This window comes from Leucopleurus acutus (genome assembly GCF_964270905.1).
Source record: "Leucopleurus acutus genome assembly, chromosome: 20".
NCBI lineage: Eukaryota > Metazoa > Chordata > Mammalia > Artiodactyla > Delphinidae > Leucopleurus > Leucopleurus acutus.
In genome coordinates, this window is record NC_139162.1 from 479,489 (window position 1) to 501,541 (window position 22,053).

At 58.4% G+C, this 22,053-nt stretch overlaps 1 protein-coding gene across 1 annotated transcript; it reads right to left on the reverse strand.

Moving 5' to 3' along the window:
• Positions 1-8,619: 8,619 nt before the first annotated feature.
• Positions 8,620-21,374, reverse strand: CPNE7 (copine 7; the record flags this gene model as incomplete). Its single annotated transcript, XM_082863015.1, is given in 22 exon segments — positions 8,620-8,673; positions 8,781-8,882; positions 9,489-9,600; positions 12,029-12,071; positions 12,074-12,149; positions 12,668-12,707; positions 12,709-12,899; positions 13,777-13,856; positions 15,678-15,729; positions 16,168-16,222; positions 16,617-16,662; positions 16,665-16,749; positions 17,376-17,386; positions 17,389-17,434; positions 17,809-17,895; positions 20,144-20,172; positions 20,175-20,282; positions 20,285-20,405; positions 20,409-20,544; positions 20,546-20,584; positions 20,586-20,629; positions 21,354-21,374. Coding segments are annotated over 22 exon segments (1,578 nt in total).
• Positions 21,375-22,053: the final 679 nt, after the last annotated feature.

Here is a 22,053-nt window from a genome sequence, read left to right on the forward strand (position 1 = left end):
AGCTGTTGAGACTGTAGACTGATGAGCAGAAGTCAGCAGGACGTCCGGAGGGAGGGGTGGACGCACCTGTAATCAGTTACTGCAGATGATGGTACCTGGCTGGATGCCCAAAGTGGCAGGAAGGCCACCAGTAGGACGTCCAGACACACCTCGCCAGGAATCGGATTTCTTTGTACCACGTGAGGGTGTTACTGTGCTCACTGCTTACAACAAATATGTCTTTTAATTAGCTGACAGCCATGGTTTTAGTTGGTAAACACGTGTCTGTCCTCTCCTGTTCTGGAGACCAACAGGGCAGCTGGCTCTGTGCCCATCCCCCCCCCCCCACCCCCGCACAGCACTTTGTGACGGGAAAGCAAAGCCATGGTTCCCTTCTCAATCATCCTCAAGAAGGGGCTGCAGGCTCTTTTGGTCCTGGTGGGGTCGGGGTTGGCCCTTTCCCACCTCTCCTGCAGAGCAGAGTCCACACCCAGGGGGCCGGAGGGGGGCTGTTGGGTGACCCGCCTCTGTCATCTGACCCCAAATACAGCTCAGTCCCAGGCCCCTGGCTGCAAGCCCAGAATTTTCCAGTTCGGTGCCTTTCTGGGCCAACCTGAGTGGGTAAGCCGTCCTCCAAGGCTGGCAGACAGGCAGAGCCAGGAGAGTTGCCTGGTGGGTGGGGTCTCGGACAGTTTGGAGGTGCCCGGGGCTTCCGTCTTCCCCCTGGAGCTACAGAGGGTGTGCGGGCCTCTCAGGGACCCCAGACCCAGGGAGCGCTCTTCATGCTCCCAGACTTCTGTCTTTATGGTGGGCTATTCATGCTGGGGGTCGTCAGACAGGACGAAAAAGACTCATCTTAGCCCCTTCAGCGGGATCTCAGGACCCACCACTCCGCTGCTGAGCCGTGCACAGAAACTCTTGCTATAAATGTTCCTTAAAGAGTTCTGACGGGCACAATTATATTATCCTGTGTTTCGAGCGTGGTCAACGTTGAGCATAAACATTAAAGCCCCTGCTTCTCCTCCTTGGCCGGCCTGGGAAGTGTAGGCTCTTGCCCTCTGAGGGCACCTCGTGGCTGTAACGGGACTGGTCCTGGCCCCGGAACCGCCCCCTCACCAGCCTGTCTCAGGGCCTTGAGCAGACGCCCTGCCCTGCGAGCTCCTCTGCCTGGTCCAGAGTTCATTTCCACCCTTCCCTTAGGGCTCCCCAGACCTCACCCTGGGCTGGGAGCTGCCCCTGAGCCACACTCACCCCCCGCAGGTGTAGAAGCTCACGCACACGCACACACACGTGCACTAATACACGTGCTCGCAAACAAACGCAGGCGGGTTGGGCCGGGTGGTCAGGCCCCGCGGCCTCGAGGGCGACCTGGCTGCTGGAGGAGACCGAGGGGGTGGTACAGGCTGGCTGGAGGGCTCTGCCGGTCAGTGGGGCCTCTGGGCAAAACGTCCCAGAGCTGCTACCCCCATGCCCACTGCCACCACCGCTTCGGGGTAACCACCGGAGCTCAGTGCCAGCGTGGGTCCTACCGGCGGCCACGGGAGGGAGACTCCAGGAGGACCCTGCTGGGAGGGCCCACGGCTCGGAGCGCCAGCGCCCCCTCCTCCGCAGGGCTTCCCCTTTTAATTTTGGCTTTTGCGTTTGGCTCTTTTGTTTCGAACGGGCAATACATTCACAGGATTCCAAAAAATCAAGATGATTTTAAACGGTACCTGCAGGAGTCTTCTATCGCCGCCGAAAAACCACCACAAACGCTGAGGCTGCCAGAACCTGGTTCTGTGGGTCCGAGTCCGGGGGGCACTGGCCGGCTCTCCCGCCCGCCCTGGGTCTCACAGGCCAAACCAAGGCGGCCCAGACCCGGAGGCCCTGGGGAAGAGCAGCGAGTTCGGTCCCGCTCCGCGGCTGGGCGGGAGTCGACTCCCGATTTCCAGCTGGAGGAAGTGCTCGGTTAACGACGTGCGATTCCATCCGGCCCACCTGGGGCTCCTGCGCCAGGTTCTGCGAATCAGGGGTGGCAGCTCTGGGGGCCGTTCTGTCCCCACGGACACCCCGGGAAGTCGCGCCCCCGTCCCTGGTGCCACAGCGCCCTCACTCCCCGCCTGGCACGTGCACTTCATCCATACACGCGCTTTGCGTGTGCTCTCTTCCTGTGTTTCTTCAGCCAGGAGCACGTGCGTGTGTGTGCGCGTGCGCCCTCACGCACCCTGCTGTCAGGACGGTGGGTGCTGGGTGTTTGCAGCATACGGAGTGGCTTGGAGCCCCGAGTCAGGCTCCGTCTCACCGGCGCCCGCGGGCGGCTCACAGCGTTTTCTACGTGTGCCCTTACCTGCCTGGTCAGCTCCCAGCGCTACTCTGTGGGTCACACGTGACTGCCGGGACCCTCCAGGAGGCTGCCCCCGAGCGGCGACATCCACGGAGCGTTTTCCCAGACCTCCTGCGCGTTTGCCAGGCACGCTGAGCTTGGACGTCTCCCCCTTCACACGGGGCACCGCCGCCCTGCCCCCACGCACCTGAAGACAGAGGGTCTCCAGGCAGCGTCCACATTTCCTTGGCCTCGATCGAGGCCCCTCAGGGGGTGGGGTGAGGTTTCCGGGTAGCCCGCGAGGTGCGGGCAGGACTCAGGAGTCCGCCAGGAGGGCGGAAGCCGCCGCCAGCCGACCCAGAGCTGCCCTTGGCCTGTCTCCCAGTCGGCAGCCAGCCCCACGGGCGAAGAAGGCCCCAGGCGGAGCAGCGATAGGACCCCGGGGCCTGCCCAGCATGCACGGCCCCAGTCCTCACCCCCACCTCCCGACCCCGCCGCTGCTGGACCCTCCCGACATCGCCTGCTCACTACCCACCTCCAGTAGGGCCCTGGCCCTGCTCTGAAGGAGTCCAAGGCTGGGGAAGGGGCCGGCCTCCGAGCGGCCCAATCAGAGCCGAGTCTGGGGGTTCTGGGGTCTCACTTCATCCACAAGTCCCAGAAGACAGGGGCTTGGGGGGCGAACATGCAGAAACCTGACCTCAGAGTCAGGGTCCATGCAGGAGCCCCTGCTTTGGCTGCCAGTTCATTGGGTGGGGGGGTAAAGGCCTGAGTCACTTGTCCTGGGAAAGGGATGGTTCCAGTTCCCAAAACTGATGTCAGCTGTGAGATTTGGTGGCTTTCATGTGGTTCACTGTGCCTTTTACCATTTAATAAAATCCAGTTTATTAATGATATAAACTTTCAACCCCAGTTTCTTACACATTCAGTCTACGAAGTTTAATATTCTATTTATTCATCACTTTTAAAGTCTTTGATTCACATTTGATTCCATTTATAAACCTAGTCAAGCTCCTATAAACATGTTTAATTGTATTAATACATTCACTCCATTTGACTTTCTTTTTAGCTCCTACAGTTGTCTCACAGAACAAACAGAAACTTGTACATCTAGCAAATTACACTTGTGAAGCTGGAGCCCCCAAAGCTCTCTGAGCTGGTCCAATATTGTATGTACCCAGTAAGATTTCAACTTTAAATCACACGTTGAAATCAGTTTCTCAATCACATGTTTTAAATTGGTTTTACAAGGCTGACCTCTCAGATGTCCACAATCCCTCATCCCAAGCTCTTGGAAACAACCGTGTTTAGGAATTGGGAGTTTACCCATTTCCACAGCTACTGAAATGCCCAGTGGGGAATGAGCAGCAGCTACCACCAGACAACACACATGACTGTTTCTGCCTTGAGATGCTGGAATACTCACTCTGAGACAAAAATTATTATAAATTTTCCCTATATGAAAAAGAAAAAAAAATCCCATTTGTAATAGCATCAAAAACAATAAAAACACCCAGGAATAAATTTAATCAAGAAGGTGAAAGACCTGTACACTGAAAACTATGAGGCACTGATGAAAGAAATTGAAGACACAAATAAATGGAAAGGTATCCCATGTTCATAAATCATAAGAATTCATATTGTTAAAATGTCTATACTACCCAAAGCCATCTACAGATTCAATGCAATCCCCATCAAAATTCCAATGGCATTTTTCACAGAAATATATATAAAAAAAAAATCCTAAAACTTGTATGGAACTACAAAAGACCTTGAATAGCCAAAACAATCCTAAGAAAGGAGATCAAAGCTGGAGGCATCACACGGCCTGATTTCAAACTATGTTACAAAGCTACAGTAATCAAAACAGTATGGTATTGGCCCAAAATCAGATACATAGACCAACGAACAGAACACAGAGCCCAGAAATAAACCCCTGCATATCTGGTCAACTAACATTTGACAAGGGAGCCAAGAATACTCAATGGAGAAAAGATGGTCTCTTCAATAAATGGTATTGGGAAAACTGGACAGCTACATGCAAAACAGTGAAACTGGACTGCTATCTTACACCACTCACAAAAGTTAACTCAAAATGAATTAAAGCCTTAAATGTAAGACCTGAAGCCACAAAACCCTGAAAAGAAAACAGAGAAAAAGCTCCTTGACATTGGTCTCAGCAACAATTTTTTGGATATGAAACCAAAAGCACAAACAACAAAAGCAAAAAGAAATGAGTGGGACTGCATACAACTATAAAGCTTCTGCACAACAAAAGAAACGATTAACAAAATGAAAATGAAACCTACAGAAGGGAGAAAATATTTGCAAACCATTCATCTGATAAGGGGTTAATATCCAAAATATATAAGGAACTCATACAACTCAATAGCAAAAAAAGAGCAAATAACCCAATTAAAAAGTGGGCAGAGGACCTGACTAGACATTTTCCCAAAGAAGACATACAGATGGTAACCAGGGACATGAAAAGGTGCTCAACGTCACTAATCATCAGGGAAATGCACATCAAAACCACAGTGAGATATTCCCTCACACCCGTCAGAATAGCTGTTATCAAAAAGACAAGAAAAAACAAGTGATGGTGAGGATGTGGAGAAAAAGGAACCCTCCTGCACTGTTGTTGGGAATGTAAATTGGTGCAGCCACTATGGAAACAGTATGGAGTTTCCTCAAGAAATTAAAAATAGGACTACCATATGATCCAGCAATTCCACTCCTGGGTGGAATTTCATTTCCTTTTCCAAAGGAAATGAAAAAAAGCAGCACTATTCACAATAGCCAAGACATGGAAGCAACCTAAGTGTCCATCAGTGCATGACGGATAAAGAGGATTGTCTCTCCCTCCTCGCCCACCCCCACCCTCTCTCTCTCTCTCTCTCTCTCTCTCTCTCTCTCTCTCCCTCTCTCTCGCTCTCTCTCGCTCTCTCTCGCTCTCTCTCTCTCTCTCTCTCTCTCTCTCTCATACACACACACACACACACACACACACACACACACGCAGAGGAATAGCATTCAGCATAGAAAAGAAGGAAATCCTGCCATTTCTGGAACAAGGATGAACCTAGAGGGCATTATGCTCAGCGAAATAAGCCACACAGAAAAGGACTCTCTGTTCTCACTGTATGATCTCAGTTACATGTGGAATCTAAAAGCCAAACTCATAAAAACAGGCAGTAGAGGGTAACGGCCAGGGACTGTGGGGGAGGGGAAACGGGGAGGTGTTGGTCAAATGGCAGAAATTTCCAGTCGTGAGTAAGCTCTGGGATCTGATGTACAGCATGGTGACTGCAGCTCACAATACTGTGTGTATAGCTGCAAGCTGCTCAGAGAGTAATCTTACGTCTCATCACCACACACAAAGAACAGGTGATTATGGGAGGTGATGCTGGTGGTCTAGCCTTGTTGTGGGAATTGTCCCAAAATGTGTAAGTGTATCAAATCATCACATCGCACGCCTTAAACTCACACATATTACCTGCCAGTTGCGTCTCAGTAAAGCTGGGGAAGAAGCTGCCGATTTGCTGTCAGCGCGGAACGGGGTCCTGTGAGTGCCTGGTTTGGGGCGCCCCCTAGTGGAAGCCAGCGTCCTGACACCTCGCGCTCTGTGCAGCGTTGAGGGCAGGGGTGGACGGAGCTCCTGAGGGACCCCAGGCCCTGGACTCCAGGAGGTGGCCGCCCCCCAGGGCCGGCAGGGCTGGGAGGGAGAGTCCGTCATAACTGGTCCACATCACAGCTCCGCATGCCTGGTATGAGAAAACAGTGTATCAAAACAAAGTGCGGTTATGGGGTCCTTCTGTTTAAACAATAAACTATTTTAGAAAATTTGAAAAATAAGACAAAATGCAGATGTCCCTCGACGCCTCTGACGCACCAAAGCCCAGGCAGCCCCTGGGTCCCCAGCCTCCCCACTTCCTGGGAGCTGCTGCACAAAACCACAAGCAACAGGAGTTCACTCTTTCCCGGTCCTGGAGCCGGAAGTCCAAAACCAAGGTGTCGGGGCACGCTCCCAGTGCAGCCTGCCATGGGGGGGGGGGGGTGGACAGCACCTGTCCCATCATTGGCACTTTCCTCCTCTTATGGCGACACTAATCCCTGGACTCAGGGCCCATCTTATGACCTCATTTGACCTTGATCACACCTGCAAAGATCTATTTCCCAAGAAGGCCCCATCCGCGGGACCGGGGTTAGGACTTGATCGTGTCCCCTAAGGACGGCGGAGACGGTTGCTGGCCTTCCCCCCGAGGAGCCCGGGGCCCCTAGGACCACATGAGCTTTCTCCTCCATCTGCTCTCCCTCCTGCCTCTGTGGGGACTGAACATATTACTCCAGCAGAAGCTCGAAACTCAGTGCTGTCTAAAGGCCAAGATGGACGACCCGGCCTCCACCTCCCCTGGACGTTAGACTGACCCCCTCCCTGACCCTCAACCTGCTTCTTCCTGGCCTGCGCTTGGCCACCCAGCCAGGGCCTTCAGTGCTGGCCTGTACCTGGGCCTGACAGTAAGAGGGGGGGCCTGCTCTGAGGACCCCACCCTCTCCACTGTCACCCATGGGAAGCTCACCCCTCATGGAACCAAGGCCCAACCTCTTTTCTGCAGGACAGGACACTGTGGTGATGTCACCTTCAAGATCTGGGGCCACCAGTACAGCTGCGTCAGCCTGGAGGCGTGTAAGAGGGAAGAGCCTTTACTCTATTATGAGTTAATCACTCTGAGGGATATTGCCAGACTTCCCTGGTGGCACAGTGGATAAGAATCCACCTACCAATGCAGGGGACACGGGTTCGAGCCCTGGTCTGGGAAGATCCCACATGCCGCGGAGCAGCTAAGCCCATGTGCCACAACTACTGAGCCTGCGTTCTAGAGCCCGTGAGCCACAACTACTGAGCCCACGTGCCACAACTACTGAAGCCCGCGTGCCTAGAGCCTGTGGTCCATGACAAGAGAAGCCACCAGGATGAGAACCCCGTGCACTGCAGCGAAGAGTAGAGTAGCCCCCGCTCGCCGCAACTAGTGAAAGCCTGTGCAGAGCAACGAAGACCCAACGCAGCCAAAAAATATACATATAAATAAATAAATTTATTTAAAAAAAATAAAAGAGGGACATTGCCTATAGCTTAAATTATACATGATGGCCCATCCCAGGGAACCCTGCCTCCCAGGTAATGAGCGTTAAGGTAAAATACCTTTGTTTAGCTCCCAGGAAACCTCCTGACCAGCCCACCTGTGAGGAAAGAAATTCACATCCCTCCCGAGCCTGGCCTGCCAGGGTGGGATGGGAGCTGGGATCCTCGCTGGGACCACCTGAGCCTGCATCTGGCCAGCTGCCCCCTCTCAGGGTCCCAGGCTTCCAGGAGCCTCCACGGAGCATCAGACACGAGGGCCCCTGGAAGTTAAATCCCCGGAGAGAGGCTGCCTAGGGTGCCACAGCGCAGTGTCTCCTCTGATTTTCCTGGGCGAGAATCCAGATATAGGTTCCTGTCCGGCTCTGCTGGTCCAGCTGAAGGGTCAGAATGACCAGAATGGCCATGTCCGGGGATAGGGCCTGGGAGGGGGCTGGCCAGCACCCAGGGCCGGGCCGTGGCTGGCAGGGAGGGACTTCTGTTCCTTAAGACGTAACTTGCAATTCCCTGGCTTGGTTCGACCTGGCATTGGGCTCTGTCCAGTGTCCGAAGCCAAATCCCTGGGTCTCACCTCAGCCACATGGCAAGGGAGGGAGGGAGGCCGGGTCTGGCCATCCTGCCCCCTGGGACACGGAGCCTGGGGCACTGTTCCGGAGCCCCTCCCAGGGCTGGAAAAAGTTATCACATCTCATGTTCTCAGGGACATCCTGGTCAACGCTGAGTGACAAGTGTCCATGCTGGGCAGGGCACAGAGCTCCAAAGACACGCTCACGGCCACCAGCCCACACCCTGGACTGAATGACTCCCAGCTCGGTGACCAGACAGAGACAGGGCCCACAGAGCGAGGCTCACACACACACACACACACACACGACCCCCCCGACCCCTCCCCATGTCCCCAGGAACACACACACACAGACACATACACACACACATAACCCCCCTGACCTCTCCCCATGTCCCCAGGAACACACACACACACACACACACACACACAGCTGAGGCCTATTGGCTGTGGGCTTCGGGTCCTGAGAACCAGGCTGGGGGGCCCAACTCAGGACCCTGCTCCAGTGCACCCCAGGCCCAATGACTTCACGTCTCTGAGCTCAGTCTCCTTCTGTGAGATGCCAGCCACCACGGTCTGGCCCGGGGCTGCTGCTAGGGTCTGAGCCACGCTCGGCAGGCGGCCAAGACCAAGCCCTCACGGCCGGGGCTCGGCAGCTGCAGATCTGCGAGGGTCCAGGGTGCCCTTGCCCTGGGGCAGACGCCAAAGCAGGGAAGCTTTCGCCCAAAGCCCCCGGGCCCAAGGCCGCACGCCTGGCATCTGACAGCCCTGCCGTCCACGTCAGTTACGGCACTCACAGCTGCCTGCTGCCGCTTACCCTCCACAGCAGAGGAGAGAGCAGCCTGGCTGCCGAGCGGCCCCTGTCCCGCTGCCTCAGCCCACAGCTGCCTCTGAGGACACTGGAGGGGAGGGGCCCAGGGCGAGGCAGACAACCAGCAGGCTGGGGCACCTCCACAATCAGGGTCGCACAGAATGAGGAAGAGGCACCCCGCTCCCCCGGGAGACCGATATGTATTGACCAACAGGTGTTTTGTGCCAGGCCCTGTGCACACCCTCCCATGCAGTCCTTATGAGAGGGTGCAGAGTTATACCAAAACGCGGTGGCTTAGAACAGGGGCAAACAAGGATGAACTCACCCCGTTTCTGTGGGTCGGCCGGCTCCCTCCTGAAAGTGCAGGAAGGTGTTGTGGGAGCTGGGGAGCCCCTACCCAGGCAGCAAGGGACCAGGGCAGTCCTGTGGTGTGCTCATGACAGAGCCTTGGAGACACACAGGACCAAGGCCGCCTGGACTCCAGGAGAAGCGGCAGCCACCCCACCTCTCGAGAGGAGGGGCGGCCAAGAACTCTAGGGCCGTGATTTAAAGCTGCTGCGTCCCCAGGTGACAGCAGGGGCTCACGTGCAGGCTGAGGAGACTGTCCAATGAGCACTGGGCCAGGCGTTCGCCTGACTCTGGACCAGTGCTTAAGTCAGTGACCATTGCAGGCTTTTGCAAATCCCAAACCCACCCTCCGAGAATGGGGGCTGCTCTGAGCAGTGTGCTGCAGGCGACTTCGAAAGACAATGAGGCCCATGTGCCTCCGTGGGGGCCCCAGGCCACGGTGCACCTTCTGGGTCCGCCTGCTGAGAACCCCACGTGCAGTGCTGAAGAGCTGGGGGCTGGCCGGCCGCCGGGGTTTCAGCCCAGCCCTTCCTGGGCTTCCCTCCCTGGGATCCCATCTGGATTCCAGAGCCCCTGATGGAGAACCTTGTACTGAAAGGTACAAGGACTTGTACCTCCAGGAACTGCAAGAGGCTGGCGGGTCCTGCTTCTGCCACTGGCCAGCTGTATGACCCTGGGCAAGTCACTTAACTGTTCTGAGCCCTGCTTTTCTTGTCTGTGAACTGGGCGTATTTGCCATCCTTCTGGGCCAGAATCTTCGGGTGGCAAGGGACAGAAGCCCCACCCCCAGCCCCAGCTGGCCTGAGCAGAAAGGGAAGAGCGGATCCACGTGCCCCCAGCATCATTTCTCTGTCCACCTCCTCTATGCCGGCTTCCTCCTCAGGCAGGCCTTGTCCATGTGGCGGCAGTGGTCACCAGCTGCTCCTGGGTCCCATCCCATCAGCTTAGCAACCTGCAGGAAAGTCTCAGGACCCAGTCTCATTGGCCAGCCAGGTGGAGCGCCCACCCAGAGCCAATCACAGTGGCCAGGGAACAGCACGCTCGCTGATTGGCCAGGCCTGGGTCGTGTCCACCCTGGGGTTTGGACAGTGGTCCAGGCCCATGAAATACATGGACTGAGAGACGGCCCCCAAAGGAAGGAGGTGGGAGCGGATGCCGGGGTGCCCGCCTGAACCGGCCCTGGGGCAGTAATCACTTTGCTATTCTACTGCCTGTGGGCAGAGCTGGCCACCTTCTCAGGCTGGGCACCGGCTGGTACAATCACCACATCTGTGCAGCTGAGCCAGCTGATACCTTCCTGCCCCCACCTCCCTCGGCGGCCCCCCTACACCTGCACGTGCCTGGCCGAACCACCCACTGGCCGGGCCCCACGACTGCCCCCGTCGTCCTCGCGTCCACACCTGCTCTGGCCCCAGGAGGGCATCCTCTGAGGACTGCCCCCCACCCCCCTTGACGCCCGACTGCTCTCTGCTTCTTGTTGGCCAGAGGTGGGAGGCTGGGGCCTCACACCTCGGCACCCTCCCTGCTCCACGTGCTCTGGGAGGGGCTACAGCCCACCAAGGCAACAGCTCCCGGGGCCATCACGGCTGCCCCCGTGCTGTGCATGGACCCCTCCCATTCTTCTTGGCTTCTGCCTCCCCAGGGAGCTCAGCTGACCAGCCTCTGCTGGCTTCACCCCTGAGCCGGGCCCAGGAACTGTCCACGGCTGTCTGCCGCTGAAATGGCAACCCACTCCCACAGGACTCAGCAGCTGGGCTGCTGCTGGCTCACCCTCGCTGCTCAGGACCACGTCACCGCCGCTCTGCAGCCCTGCTGCCTCCCAGATGTGGATGGAAGGGCTGCTGCTTGGGTGTCCTCGCATCCCCGAAGAGACCAGTATCGGCCCTTCTGGAATTCAGCGGTAGCCAGGTTACCATGGCAATGCCCACTATCCCCGCTGAACGGGAGATGAATCAGGAGCTAAAAATAGGCCCCCAGAGTGGATGGATGGAAGGGTGGGTAGGCCTGGATTCAGGGTCGGAACAGTTTGTTTCTCCCCGACAAGATAATTTAGGGGAAATCTCAATTGGAAATCCACCCCCAGAGGGCTGGGAGGCGCTGGCAGGTGGTGACCCCTCCCCTGACAGAGCCCATAGCACGCAGCCCCCAGTGGGTCCTCGTAGAGCCCAGTGTAGGCAGCCGCTCCCCACCTGAGCCTGGCCAAGAGGAGGCTGCTCGGGGCGGGGCGGCCATCGCACCGTCTGGCCCTTCCCACGGTCAAGCAATGGCCCCCCGCACCCTTTCATTCCTGGGAGGGCCCTTGGTTCAGTCCAGGAAGGAGCTGGTGAGCCTGACGAGAAGCTCCCGGCTCCAGTGTGGGAGCTGCAGGGCACACGTGCACCGCTCCGTCCCTCCAGGGGTTGCAGGCCTCTGCTGGGGGGGCATTAAAGGCACAGAGCCGCTGCAAGGACAAGATGACACTTTATTCTGCCTAACCCTCCTGCCCGCACCCCCAGAGACCCCACAGACACAGAGAGACATGGGAATGCAGCTGGGACAAAGAGGGATCTGGCTATAGGGATGGGTGTCCGGGGGCGTCTGGGTTTTCTCAGAGACAGGACGCTTCCTGCTGCCCCCTCCCCCATGAAGATCAGATGCAAAAGCAGGAATCCCCCAGACCCCCCCACCCACCCACCCGGCTCAGGCAGGGTCAGGCGTGCCCAGGGGGACCTGTCCCTCCTTCAGCCTTGGGGCCCGGAGGGAGGCTGGCCCACCGGGCAGCAGGGTCACAGGAGCCAATGGTGGGTGTGGGCTGGGGGACGGAAGGCCCCTGGGTAGTCGGGGTGGAGGGTGCTAGAAACAGATGGTGGACACAGTCCTGGCCGGCCCCCTACCGTGTGTCCTCACGGAGTGGAGCCTGGGCTGGTCTCGCCGAGGTCTCTCAGAGGCATTCCTTGTGGCTGTAATACTCAACCAGCTGCCTGGGCACCTCAACAAGCACACTCTTGGCCAGCGCCACGGGGGACGCCTGTGGGTGGGGACAGCGTGCCTCCAGCCGGCTTCCCAGCCCCCAGCCCCTCCCCTAGAGCTGCCATTCACACCGTGACCTCCACCCCCTACAGCTTGTGCACCAGCTCCTGGGACCACGACCAGGAATTCACCCAGTGGGCGGCCGGGTGAGCTTGCGCTAACGATGAGAATGCGGTCGCTGGCCAGTCCGTCCGCGCTGGCACTGCGGGTGGCACAGGGGGGTCCCCCTGGATCGATGTGACCCTGCTCTGGGCACAGGGCAAAGTGGCTGAGGCAGGAGGGGAGGCCTAGGTCCCCAGTGAAGCTGTGAGTGTGTGTCCACAGGACAGGCAGTTCTTTCCTCGTCACAAAGGGAGCGGGGAGCTGCCTGAGAGGAGCCCTGCCCTCCGGGGCATCCATGTGACACTTCTCTCTTGCAAAGGTTTCTAGGGGCCGAAAGCTGCTCAGAACGGCGAGGGGCCCGGGGCCCCAGTGCGCTGCCCGAGGGGCCCGCCCGACCACCCGCCCAGCACTCACGCTCTTGAGCTCCCAGAAGGGCACAAACTTCAAGATGTCAGAGGGCAGGCTCGCCCCGTGGGGAGCACAGGACACCGCTGTCGCCGTCGAGGACCTGCATGTCGGTGAAGTTGGCGTTGCCCATCCCCACGATGATAGACACGGGCAGGTGGGAGGCGCGCATGATGGCCTCACGTGTGTCCGCCATGTTGGTCGCCACGCCGTTTGTCAGGATCAGCAGGATGTAGTATTGCTGGGGCCACAGGGACCCTTCAGGGCAGCTGCGTCTCTCCCTACTCAAACTCCAAGTCCACCAACCAGATGGCCTGGGGGTGACCATGGTTTCCAAGCTTTTCTAAAAGCGTATTTGCTGAAGCGTAACACACACACACACACACACACACACACACACACACACACACACACACGTAATCACAATGAACTGTGAACACATGCTCTCTTTGACCCTGAAGCAGATACTGGAACGGCCACATGTTATAGATGGGGAGACCGCAGCTGGGGGAGCCGGGGTTGACCCAGGTCTGAGGCCAGAGGAGGAAAGGTCTGTGGGCCCTGGGTAGGAAGGGGCTCCCACACCCTGACGAGTCGCTGAGATTCAAGGAACAGAGTTTGGAAAGGACACAGTCTGGTCCAGCCTGGCCCGGTGCCCAGTGCATCTGCAGAAGACAGACTGGGACTTGTTTCAAATAAAGGTCCATTTCCAGTGTGAAAAAAACAAAACCACTCAGAAATCGTTACTAAAAATCTGGATGAGAGAAAACATACAAGAGAAGAAGGAATCACCCTGGAGGTGCAGCCCCTGGAAGGCCGGCCGTGCTGTCCACCAGTTGGCCCAGTCCCTGGCCCAGTGGGCACCCAGCACCGTGATGTCTCCAGAGAAAAGGAGCCAACCGACAGCGCAACAGGGGCACCCTCTCCCAGAGGGCTCCTCTCTGAGCCTGCAGACCAGGGGGATGGGCAGTCTCCTGTCCATGGCTGGAGCACCCCTGCAGTGCCCAGCCCAGCCCTCAGCCCCACATGCCCTCCTCCTGCCCCCCAGAGTAGGGCCAGTTCTCCATCAACATCTCACAGCCCTGCGTTTGCCAGTAGCGCAAACTCCACACCCTCACCGCCTGGAACAGAAGCTTCACCTGAGCCCGGGGACCACTGCAGTCAGGGTCCCCGGAAGCGTCAGCAAGGAAGGACAGGGCTTCTCCATGGGACAGAAAGACGGGTGGGGGCAAACTTCAGGTGGAGGCGCAGGGAAGTGGGTCCCGCGACACGCGCCCAGCATCCACCCGCATCCACCTTGCTCAGCTAAGATGAGGGGTCCGAGCCCCAGCAAGGACAGAGGCAGGCCTGAGTGCCCCCAGAGCCTGGCAGCCCCCCCCCCAGGGGAATGAGAGGGGATATGGAGGCCACCACAAGGGCAAGGTCAGCAGACTCCAGCCGGGGCCCTACTGGACACACACGCGGGTTTCTTCAGCAAGGGGACCGCGTGAGAGAAGGCAGGGGTCCCCAGCAGGACGGCCACACCCACTGTCAGGTGGAGGCCCTTATCTTAACCCTGTTCCTCCTGGAAAAGCCACCAGGACGTGGACGAGGCAGCTGGACACTTAATACTCGGGAATGGACATCGTCTTTAAGTGTGATGATGGCATTGGAACCCTACTGTTTCTCTTTCAGAGATTTATACTGATGTTTACAGATGAAATTATGTGTCTGGGACTTGGTTCAGAACAATAGGAGAACATGACCACTGAATGTAACCCTTAACTCCAGACTGGATTCTGTGCTAGAAGTAATATTGTGATAGACTTATTATGGGGGCAATGCGTGAAATTGGAGAATATTCTATAGGTTAAAGTATTGGATCTAAATTAAACTACCTGAAATTGATATTTGTGCCGCGGTTATAGAAGAGAACTCCCGGATCTGAGGTATAAAGGGCAATGCTGCAACCCTGGCTTTGGGGCTCCATGCCGGGGAGAGCTGCCCCCACGCAGGGCGAGGGACAGTCGGACAACCGGACCACGGGCGATCAGAGGCTGGGCGATGGCAAGTCACGAAGATGGAGCAAGGCTGAGAGGAAGAGCCCAGATCAGGAGACCAGGACAGAGGATGGGCAGGTCCTGGGACGGCAGGGAACGTGGACACGCGGGGACAGACGGACGTGGGGGAGAGACAAGAGGACGGGGTCGCCTGCAACGTGGGGCTCGAAAGCTGGACCGTGGTTGTGCACAGAGTGTCCTGGCCGCGAGCAGACCAACGTGGAGAACGTGGGGCGGGGGCGTTCAGGTCAGCAGCCTGCTCTCAAATGGTTCAGAAAGAAGATAATAGTAGCAAATATAGGTGGAGGCGGGAGGTGGGGGGAGAAAGAGAGAAGAGGAGGAGGAAACAGGGCAGGGAGTCAATGACGGTGAGTCTAGGGAAGCAGGTGCCAAAGGTGCTGTACTGAAATTATTCTTCCATAAATTTGATGCTTTTTTTCAAAATAAAGTTAAAAGAAGGCAACAGGGTAGCCGTGCCTACAGCAGCATGAACAGGTCTACAGAAGATTCTGCAGCAGAATGCAGCCTGTAGCACAGTATTATTTGTGTAAATTAAAAATACAGGGAAGTCCCTGGCAAAGCAAACAAAATGACAATATATGTACGACAGAACTGTAAAGAGCAAATCAGCTTCCAGGGTGAGAATTCTGTGCCCGAGAGCAGAGCTCAGCCGCTGGCTCTGGGGCCCTTGGCATCTCCCAGCCGGGTCCTCACTCGGTCCAGACACACCGGCCTCCTGCCCGCTGCCCCGGTTCCCTCGGCCTCCCTGCCGCCACGCCCCATCTCGCCCACAGTGGACCCTGGCCCTGCCCTGTCCCCCAGCAGCAGGCAGCCCTTCCTCATGCGCCCAGCCCCGGCACCTAGAGCTGGACCCTGGGCAGGCAGTTCCAGCAGGCTTCCTCCACGCCCCGGATTCCGGCGGGGGAGGGGGGTGAGCCCAGCCCCGCTGCAGCCCCACCCTGGGCGCCTCGCGCTCCTACCTTCACACTCATCATCCTCAGGGCTGAAACTGATGGCAAAGTCATGGGACACCTGGGCAGACACAGAAGGGACTGGTCAGTGGGTCCCCCTCCCAGGACCCCACACCCCCACCTACTGGGAGAGGTAGGTCTGGAGCCACCAGGGCCACCATGTCAAAGATCCTTCGCACAGAGGGCGGAAGGACAGACCAGCACCGGGCATCGCTCCAGCCCTGGATCCAGGGGGCCCTGAAGCTTCTGAGTTGCATTAGCCAGTAAGTCCGCCCCCCGCCCCCAAGTTTTCTGCTTAAGCCAGTTGAATGTCCTTTCTAGCTGGAAGGTTCCAGACTAATGATCCCCTCTGCCTGACAGGGCTGCAGTGCTGGGAGGTCAAAGGTCAGCCCTCTGGCCAGCAGGCGGTCCCTGCAACCTGCCCACCGCCGGTCACATGGTAGCTGGTTCCCAGCAGGAGAGGCAGCAGCCAGGGGTCCTGGGACCCGGGCTCTCCTACCTCACATTTGGGAGGGATCCGGGCTCCGAACCCCAAAGCAGAGAGCCTCTTGTCGCTGGAAGAGAGACGGCCCCATCAGCCAGGGTCCCTGATCTCCCTCGGGGTGGGTGCGGGTACTTTGGAGAGATACCGACAGAGCCAGGAGACCAGGATGAAACTCTACGGGGTCCAGGCCCCGCCCCGAGCCACATGGGGGAAACTGAGGGCCAGAGCCGTGAAGAAGCCACCCAGCGTGCAGGCCCCCATCACCTCCCAGGCGAGGGCTCCGCCCTGCCACGGCCTCAGTTCACGGTCTGTGAAGTGGGATTCGGACGGCATGTCTGTGTGAAGGACCAAGGGGACCACGGTTGGGGAGCAGCCCCACCTCCCATCTCAGGCCCGGCAGCAGCTGACCCACACTCCACGCAGAGCCTGGGAGGCGGTGGGCTGGCGGCGCTGGGATGGCGCACCTGTCGTAGTCCTGGCAGGTCTCGCCCACAGCCGCCAGGGCCTGCAGTACTCGTAGGGCTGGAAGGGGTTGATGTAGTGCAGGGAGCAGCTGTTCCTGGGGTCCCCAGTGGAGGCTGTGAAGTCAACGGCCACCTGCAGGGGCCACAGTGCGAAGACCCAGGAACCCCTCCCTCCTGGGCTGGGGTGGGCACCTGCACCCCCCTATGACAGGTAAGGGAAACTGAGGCCTGAGGAGCCACTCGCCCAGGGCTGCAGGGAAACCCGGAGGTATGAACCCGAGGGCCCAGCACTGTGTTGGCGGGATCACAGAAGGGACGTGCCAACCCCAAAGCTCCTGGGTCCCCAGGGTTGGCCAGCGCCTCAGGGCAATAGCAGCCAGCAGCTGCAGGGAGCCAGTGTGGTCACAGCGGACCCTCGGCACCTCCTTCTACAGCGGGGGCTGTGGAGGCGGGGTGGGGGAGGGGCTAGGCAGGGCTGCGGAGGAGCAAGCCCTGAGCTGGGGTCCCTGTGTGCCCCCCGCCCAGTCACTTTCCTCAGGGCATTCTGGCTGTCACGGGGAGTGCAGAGGCCACACAGAAGGGACTGTAGGCCCTGCCGAAGGGCCTTTTCTGCGCCCATCCACCCTGGGTGCCAGACAGGCTCTGAGTTACACACAGGGTGGGGAGGGGCTGCTGGGAGCCCTGGGGTGGGGCCCGGGCACTGACACCCATCCTGCTGGGATGCACCCAGCAGGCTGTGCAGACAGTCCGTGGACTCACCGTGAAGCGGTCTGGCAGCCGCCCACGATGTAGTCCCGGAACAAGTACGCCCTGTAGAACATCCGAGACCCCCACCCTGGGAAGACTGAGGCCAGGGCTTCAGGGTCGGGACCTCTGGGGCTCCTGGGACATGCCCTCCTCCAGGAGCCCAGCAGTCTCAGTCCCCTCCTCTCAGGCCCTCAGGCCGCCTGAATGCCCATCTTCCCCCCACCATCTATTCTCTTCTGTCTCCCCCTCCCCTCCATCCCTCCCACCTCCACACACTGGGGGCACCAGACCTCTGCGATGGGGGCCCTTGAAGGTCCATCTGACTACAGGGGGTTCCAGGCAGTGGCCGGCCACCCCAGCCCGGATCACTCTCTGCAGAGCTGAGGCAGGAGCACCCCCTCCACCCACTGCGGGGGGAGGGGCTGCAGGCTGGGCCGAGGCTCACCTTCAGGTCTGCCAGGATGACCACCCCAGAGTTCTTGGAACTGCGCTTCTCCTGCGTGTACTTGAGGTTTACACAGTCCCACTGGGCCTGGGGGACAGGGACAAGCAGAGACCCCCACCCCAGAGTGCCAGCACCCAACACCCACCCCAAGGGGCAGGGGAGGACTGAAAGCCCTGCCCCACCAGCATTTCTCACTTCAACTTTAACACAGGCGGCCAGCCCGTGACCCTCTCGCCCCACCAGGCCCTCAGCTCCACCAGGCCCTCAGCTCGGCACACCTCACCGCCTCCTAGGCCCTCCCACCGCCCACGCATCAGGTGAGGAAAGGGAGGCTCAGGAGGGAGACCCCGAGTCACGCTGGTGAGCGCGTGTGTGCAACCTGCAGCAGAAGCCGCGCCCTGGGAACCCATCACCCTCTACGGACCAGGCCGAGGACAGCGCAGCCCCAACCACAGCCCAAGGCCAGCGAGCGAGCGGCCATGGGGCTTCCCAGCCCCATCCAGGACCCCCAGGCTGCTCCCTCCCTGGGGTCTCAGCCCCCTGCCCAACCCTCCCCCTCCTCTCAACAATCTCCCCGGGGGCTGCATTCCTCATTGGCCTATAAGCCCCTGACTGGGCTAAGAGTTGACCCGGGAATGCCGTCTGCAGCCAGCAACACCGGCTCACCAGGGGCAGCTCTCAGACTGGTCTGCAAACAAGATAGAGGACGACCACCCTCATGGCTGCTGGACGACCAGGTACTTTGTATGTGTGGGGACTGCCCCTTTCCACTGGTCAGCGAGTCCTCAGCTGTGGCCGTGGTGGGTGAGGGCAGTGCTGACCCTCTTCGCCCTGCCCCACACAGGATCCTGTCTAACAAGCTAAGACAGAGGGACAGAGGACACCCCCCCCCCCGCAACAGGAGGTGCCTGCCTAACAGCTCAGAGCACACAGGAACATTCTGTGCAGAAGAGAAACCCATCCCAGGTGGGGGAAGCGGAGGCCAAAAAGGGCCACGTGCCAGGCCCCCCAGATTCTCCCATTTGCAGACTCACTTCTGGGCTCTCCTGTTCTGAGTAACGGGATAGTTGCTTTAGCTGGTTTGACAAGTGACCATGCTTCCTGAGAGCCCTGCAGTTCCCACGGAGGTGGCCTTGTCACGGTCCCAGTTTCCCATATGAGGAAGCAGAGGTCAGGGACTCGCTCAAGGGGGCACCACTGGAATCTGAAGACAAGGTCCTAGCCTTTGGCCACTGATGGTAGCGCCCCTGACGGCCCCACAGATCTGGCAGTCCTGGGGGGGCCCTTCCCTAAAGTTTACGTGTATGTCCAGATGTGTGTCCATACATGTATCTGTGTATCCATGGATCTGCACCCACATGTGCATGCATGCTTGTCCGTGCATGCATTGCCGATACACGTGTGTCCGTGCAATTGTGTCCCTGTGTGTTGTCCTCTTCCACGCTCATGAGAGCAGGTAAGAGGCCAACACTGGGTAGAAGCCTTCCCTGTTGCTTTCACGTGGGGCTCTGCCCTGCCTAAATCTTGGTCCTCTTAACTGATGGAAGGCTCTACCCTGCCGGCTCCAACCCAGGCAGCGATGGGGATGTCACACACAGGCTTCACGCTGGGTGAAAGGAGTTGGACACAAATGAGAACACACTGTGTGATTCATGGACATGAAATTCGAGAACAGGCAAAACTACTGGGGGAGGGGATTGAGAGGAACAGGGGACCTGCTGGATGACAAAAATGTCCTGTGTGACCTGGGTGATGGTCAGGTGTATACAACTGTCTAAGCCCATCGATCCCAACCCTCGAGGTCTACACATCTTACTGTACGTAAATTACACCTCAATAAAAGACAGGCACCCCAGAGCACTCACGAGAATCTAACGTGACACATCGAGTGTTCGGCTCAGAGCCTGCGCTAAGCTGTCTCGCTGGTGGCTGGTGGAAGTGAAAAAAAGCGAACTGCAGAACAGTACATGCCGTTTGTGTTTTTAAAAGTGTATCTACAGAGAAAAAACTATGTTCCTTTGCTCAGTGAAGAATAAATCTCTCCAGAAGGATGTAATGAACCTGGGGACGGGGCACGAGGGAGATATGTGGTCCAGGGTGTACCTGTTATACTTTCTGAATTTAGACCCATATGAACGTATTACCCAGTTCAAAATTACATTTTTTTAAGTAAAAAATGTTTTACGAGAAGGAGCTATGGAGTCAGAGCAGCTGGTACACAGTCTGTGTGTAATCACGCTGTCCCCAGGCCACCGCCATCGCACCGGCCCTCAGGGCCAGCTGAGGTCTCCATGCTGCCCTCCTCCCTCTCCCTCCCAAGGGGACGGGCGCCCACCTGCCCCGAGGTGCACTCCATGCCCCCCAGAAGTCGTCATCCTGGCAGCTGAGGCTGCTGGGCCCGTGGGTGTCGTAGACCTCAAAGCACAGCTTCTGCACCTCCTCAAAGTAGTCCAGTGTGAAGACCTTGGAGAACCCGGATGCAGGCCGCTCTGGACCACCTCGGTTCTGTCCACCTGCAAGCAGCCCTGGGTGAGCAGACCCCCGGCGTGGGGGTGGGATCTGTCCAGCTGAGCACTCCCCGAGGCCGTGCCCCGGCTCTATACCTCAGGGTCCCCCCTCTCCCACCCATCTGCCCTCGGGTGGTCTTGAAGGACTTGCTTCCAGGACCTGCTGCGGGAAGACAAGCCCTCCCCCTCGCCCCACCCGCCACCTGCTGCTGCGATGCCCCAGGGGGGCATTGCCCAGACCCCTGGGCCCCTCCCTCCCTGAGACAAAGGCAGTTCTCTGGCCCCCATCCCCACACCACGGATGGGCAGGCAGGCTTAGAGGGGAGGGCGTGTCCAAGGGCCTTTGTGAGGTCACTCACTCAGCAGGGGGATTCCACCTGGACCCCAGTCTCCACCCAGAAACCAGTACTCTCACCTCCCTTGACCCTCCAGGCCCCAGGTGTCTCTGCAGCTTTGCTGCACCAACCCCTCCCCTCCCAAGTTGGCAGGGCTGCCCGAGCCCCTGTGAAGTCATAGTCAGGACACCTGCCCAGGGCCAGATGGAACAAGGGACACTGTCCAAGTCTGGCTGTCCCCCTCCTGGGTTCCCCTGACACTCTGCACAGGGCTGGCCCTGGGCACCCAATACTGCTGCTCCCAGGATGGTGGCCTGCTTCCCTGGGGGAGTGAAATCTTTCATAACCCAACCTCAGCCCGCCATCCTTCACTTCTGTTCCACTCAGGCAGAAACAAGCTGCTGGGTCCAGCCCACACTTCATGGACCGCACAGACAAGGACACAAAGGTGGGACCTCGGGCCAGGGCAGGAGGGGGAGACCACGAGGACAGCTGCCCAAAGTCCCCAAAGGGGTGATGGCAGTGCAGCCAGGGAGCCAGGTGGCAGCAGTGTCGACCGGGCGGGCGGTCCAGCTGAGGGAGGCCTGGTTTTACTCGTGCCTGGCTCATCTGGGGGCTCTGAGGATACCCTTGGCAGGAGCTGCCTGGATGCTGCGCCCAGCCCCTCCACCCTCAGTCCCTTTCAACAGTGATCCAGCTTTACCTCCTCTGCCGGAGGCACCATCCTTCCTGGGGAAATTTTCAAAAGGGCAGGAACTTACCACGCAGCACCGTTTCATCAGTTCATCCCCCAGCACTGTGCAACTGGGGCTTACAAAGGAGGGGAGCCCAGCTGAGGCACCACAGTTGGAGGGTGGGGACCAAGGCCTAACACACACCTTCCCACTGCCCCTCAGGTCCTCAGCCTCCCCAGATGTAACCCCCGAGAAAGCTCTGAGCCGTTCCCAGGAGGGTGGGCCCAGAGGTGAATCTGGAAGGCCAGCCCTCTCTTCCTGGGCTGCAGGCCTTCACCAGGCCCTGGACCACGGTCCTCCTGTTGAGCAGTCCTCACCGCTACCCAAGGCTGACACGCACCCAACACGCTGCGGTGAGAGCCAGAGATCTTTCAGAAAGAAATCTCCACAAAGGTAAGATAGTTTGTTTTGGTTACTGCCATGTCCCTGCAGCCTGGGACTGTGCCTGGCCCACAGCAGATACTCAATAAATACTTGAACGAGTGCCCGTTCTCTCTTCATCGATTTGTTCTGAGACAATTCCCCGCACATCGCTTTCTACCTTCCCTGGCCCACCCACACCTGCTCCATCATCAGCTTCCACTGTCCAGGTCCTCAGGACAGTCATGCCAGGCAGGCCCTGGGCCAGAAGTGGGTCAGCTCATTCAGTTTCCTCTGGTCTGGTTCTAA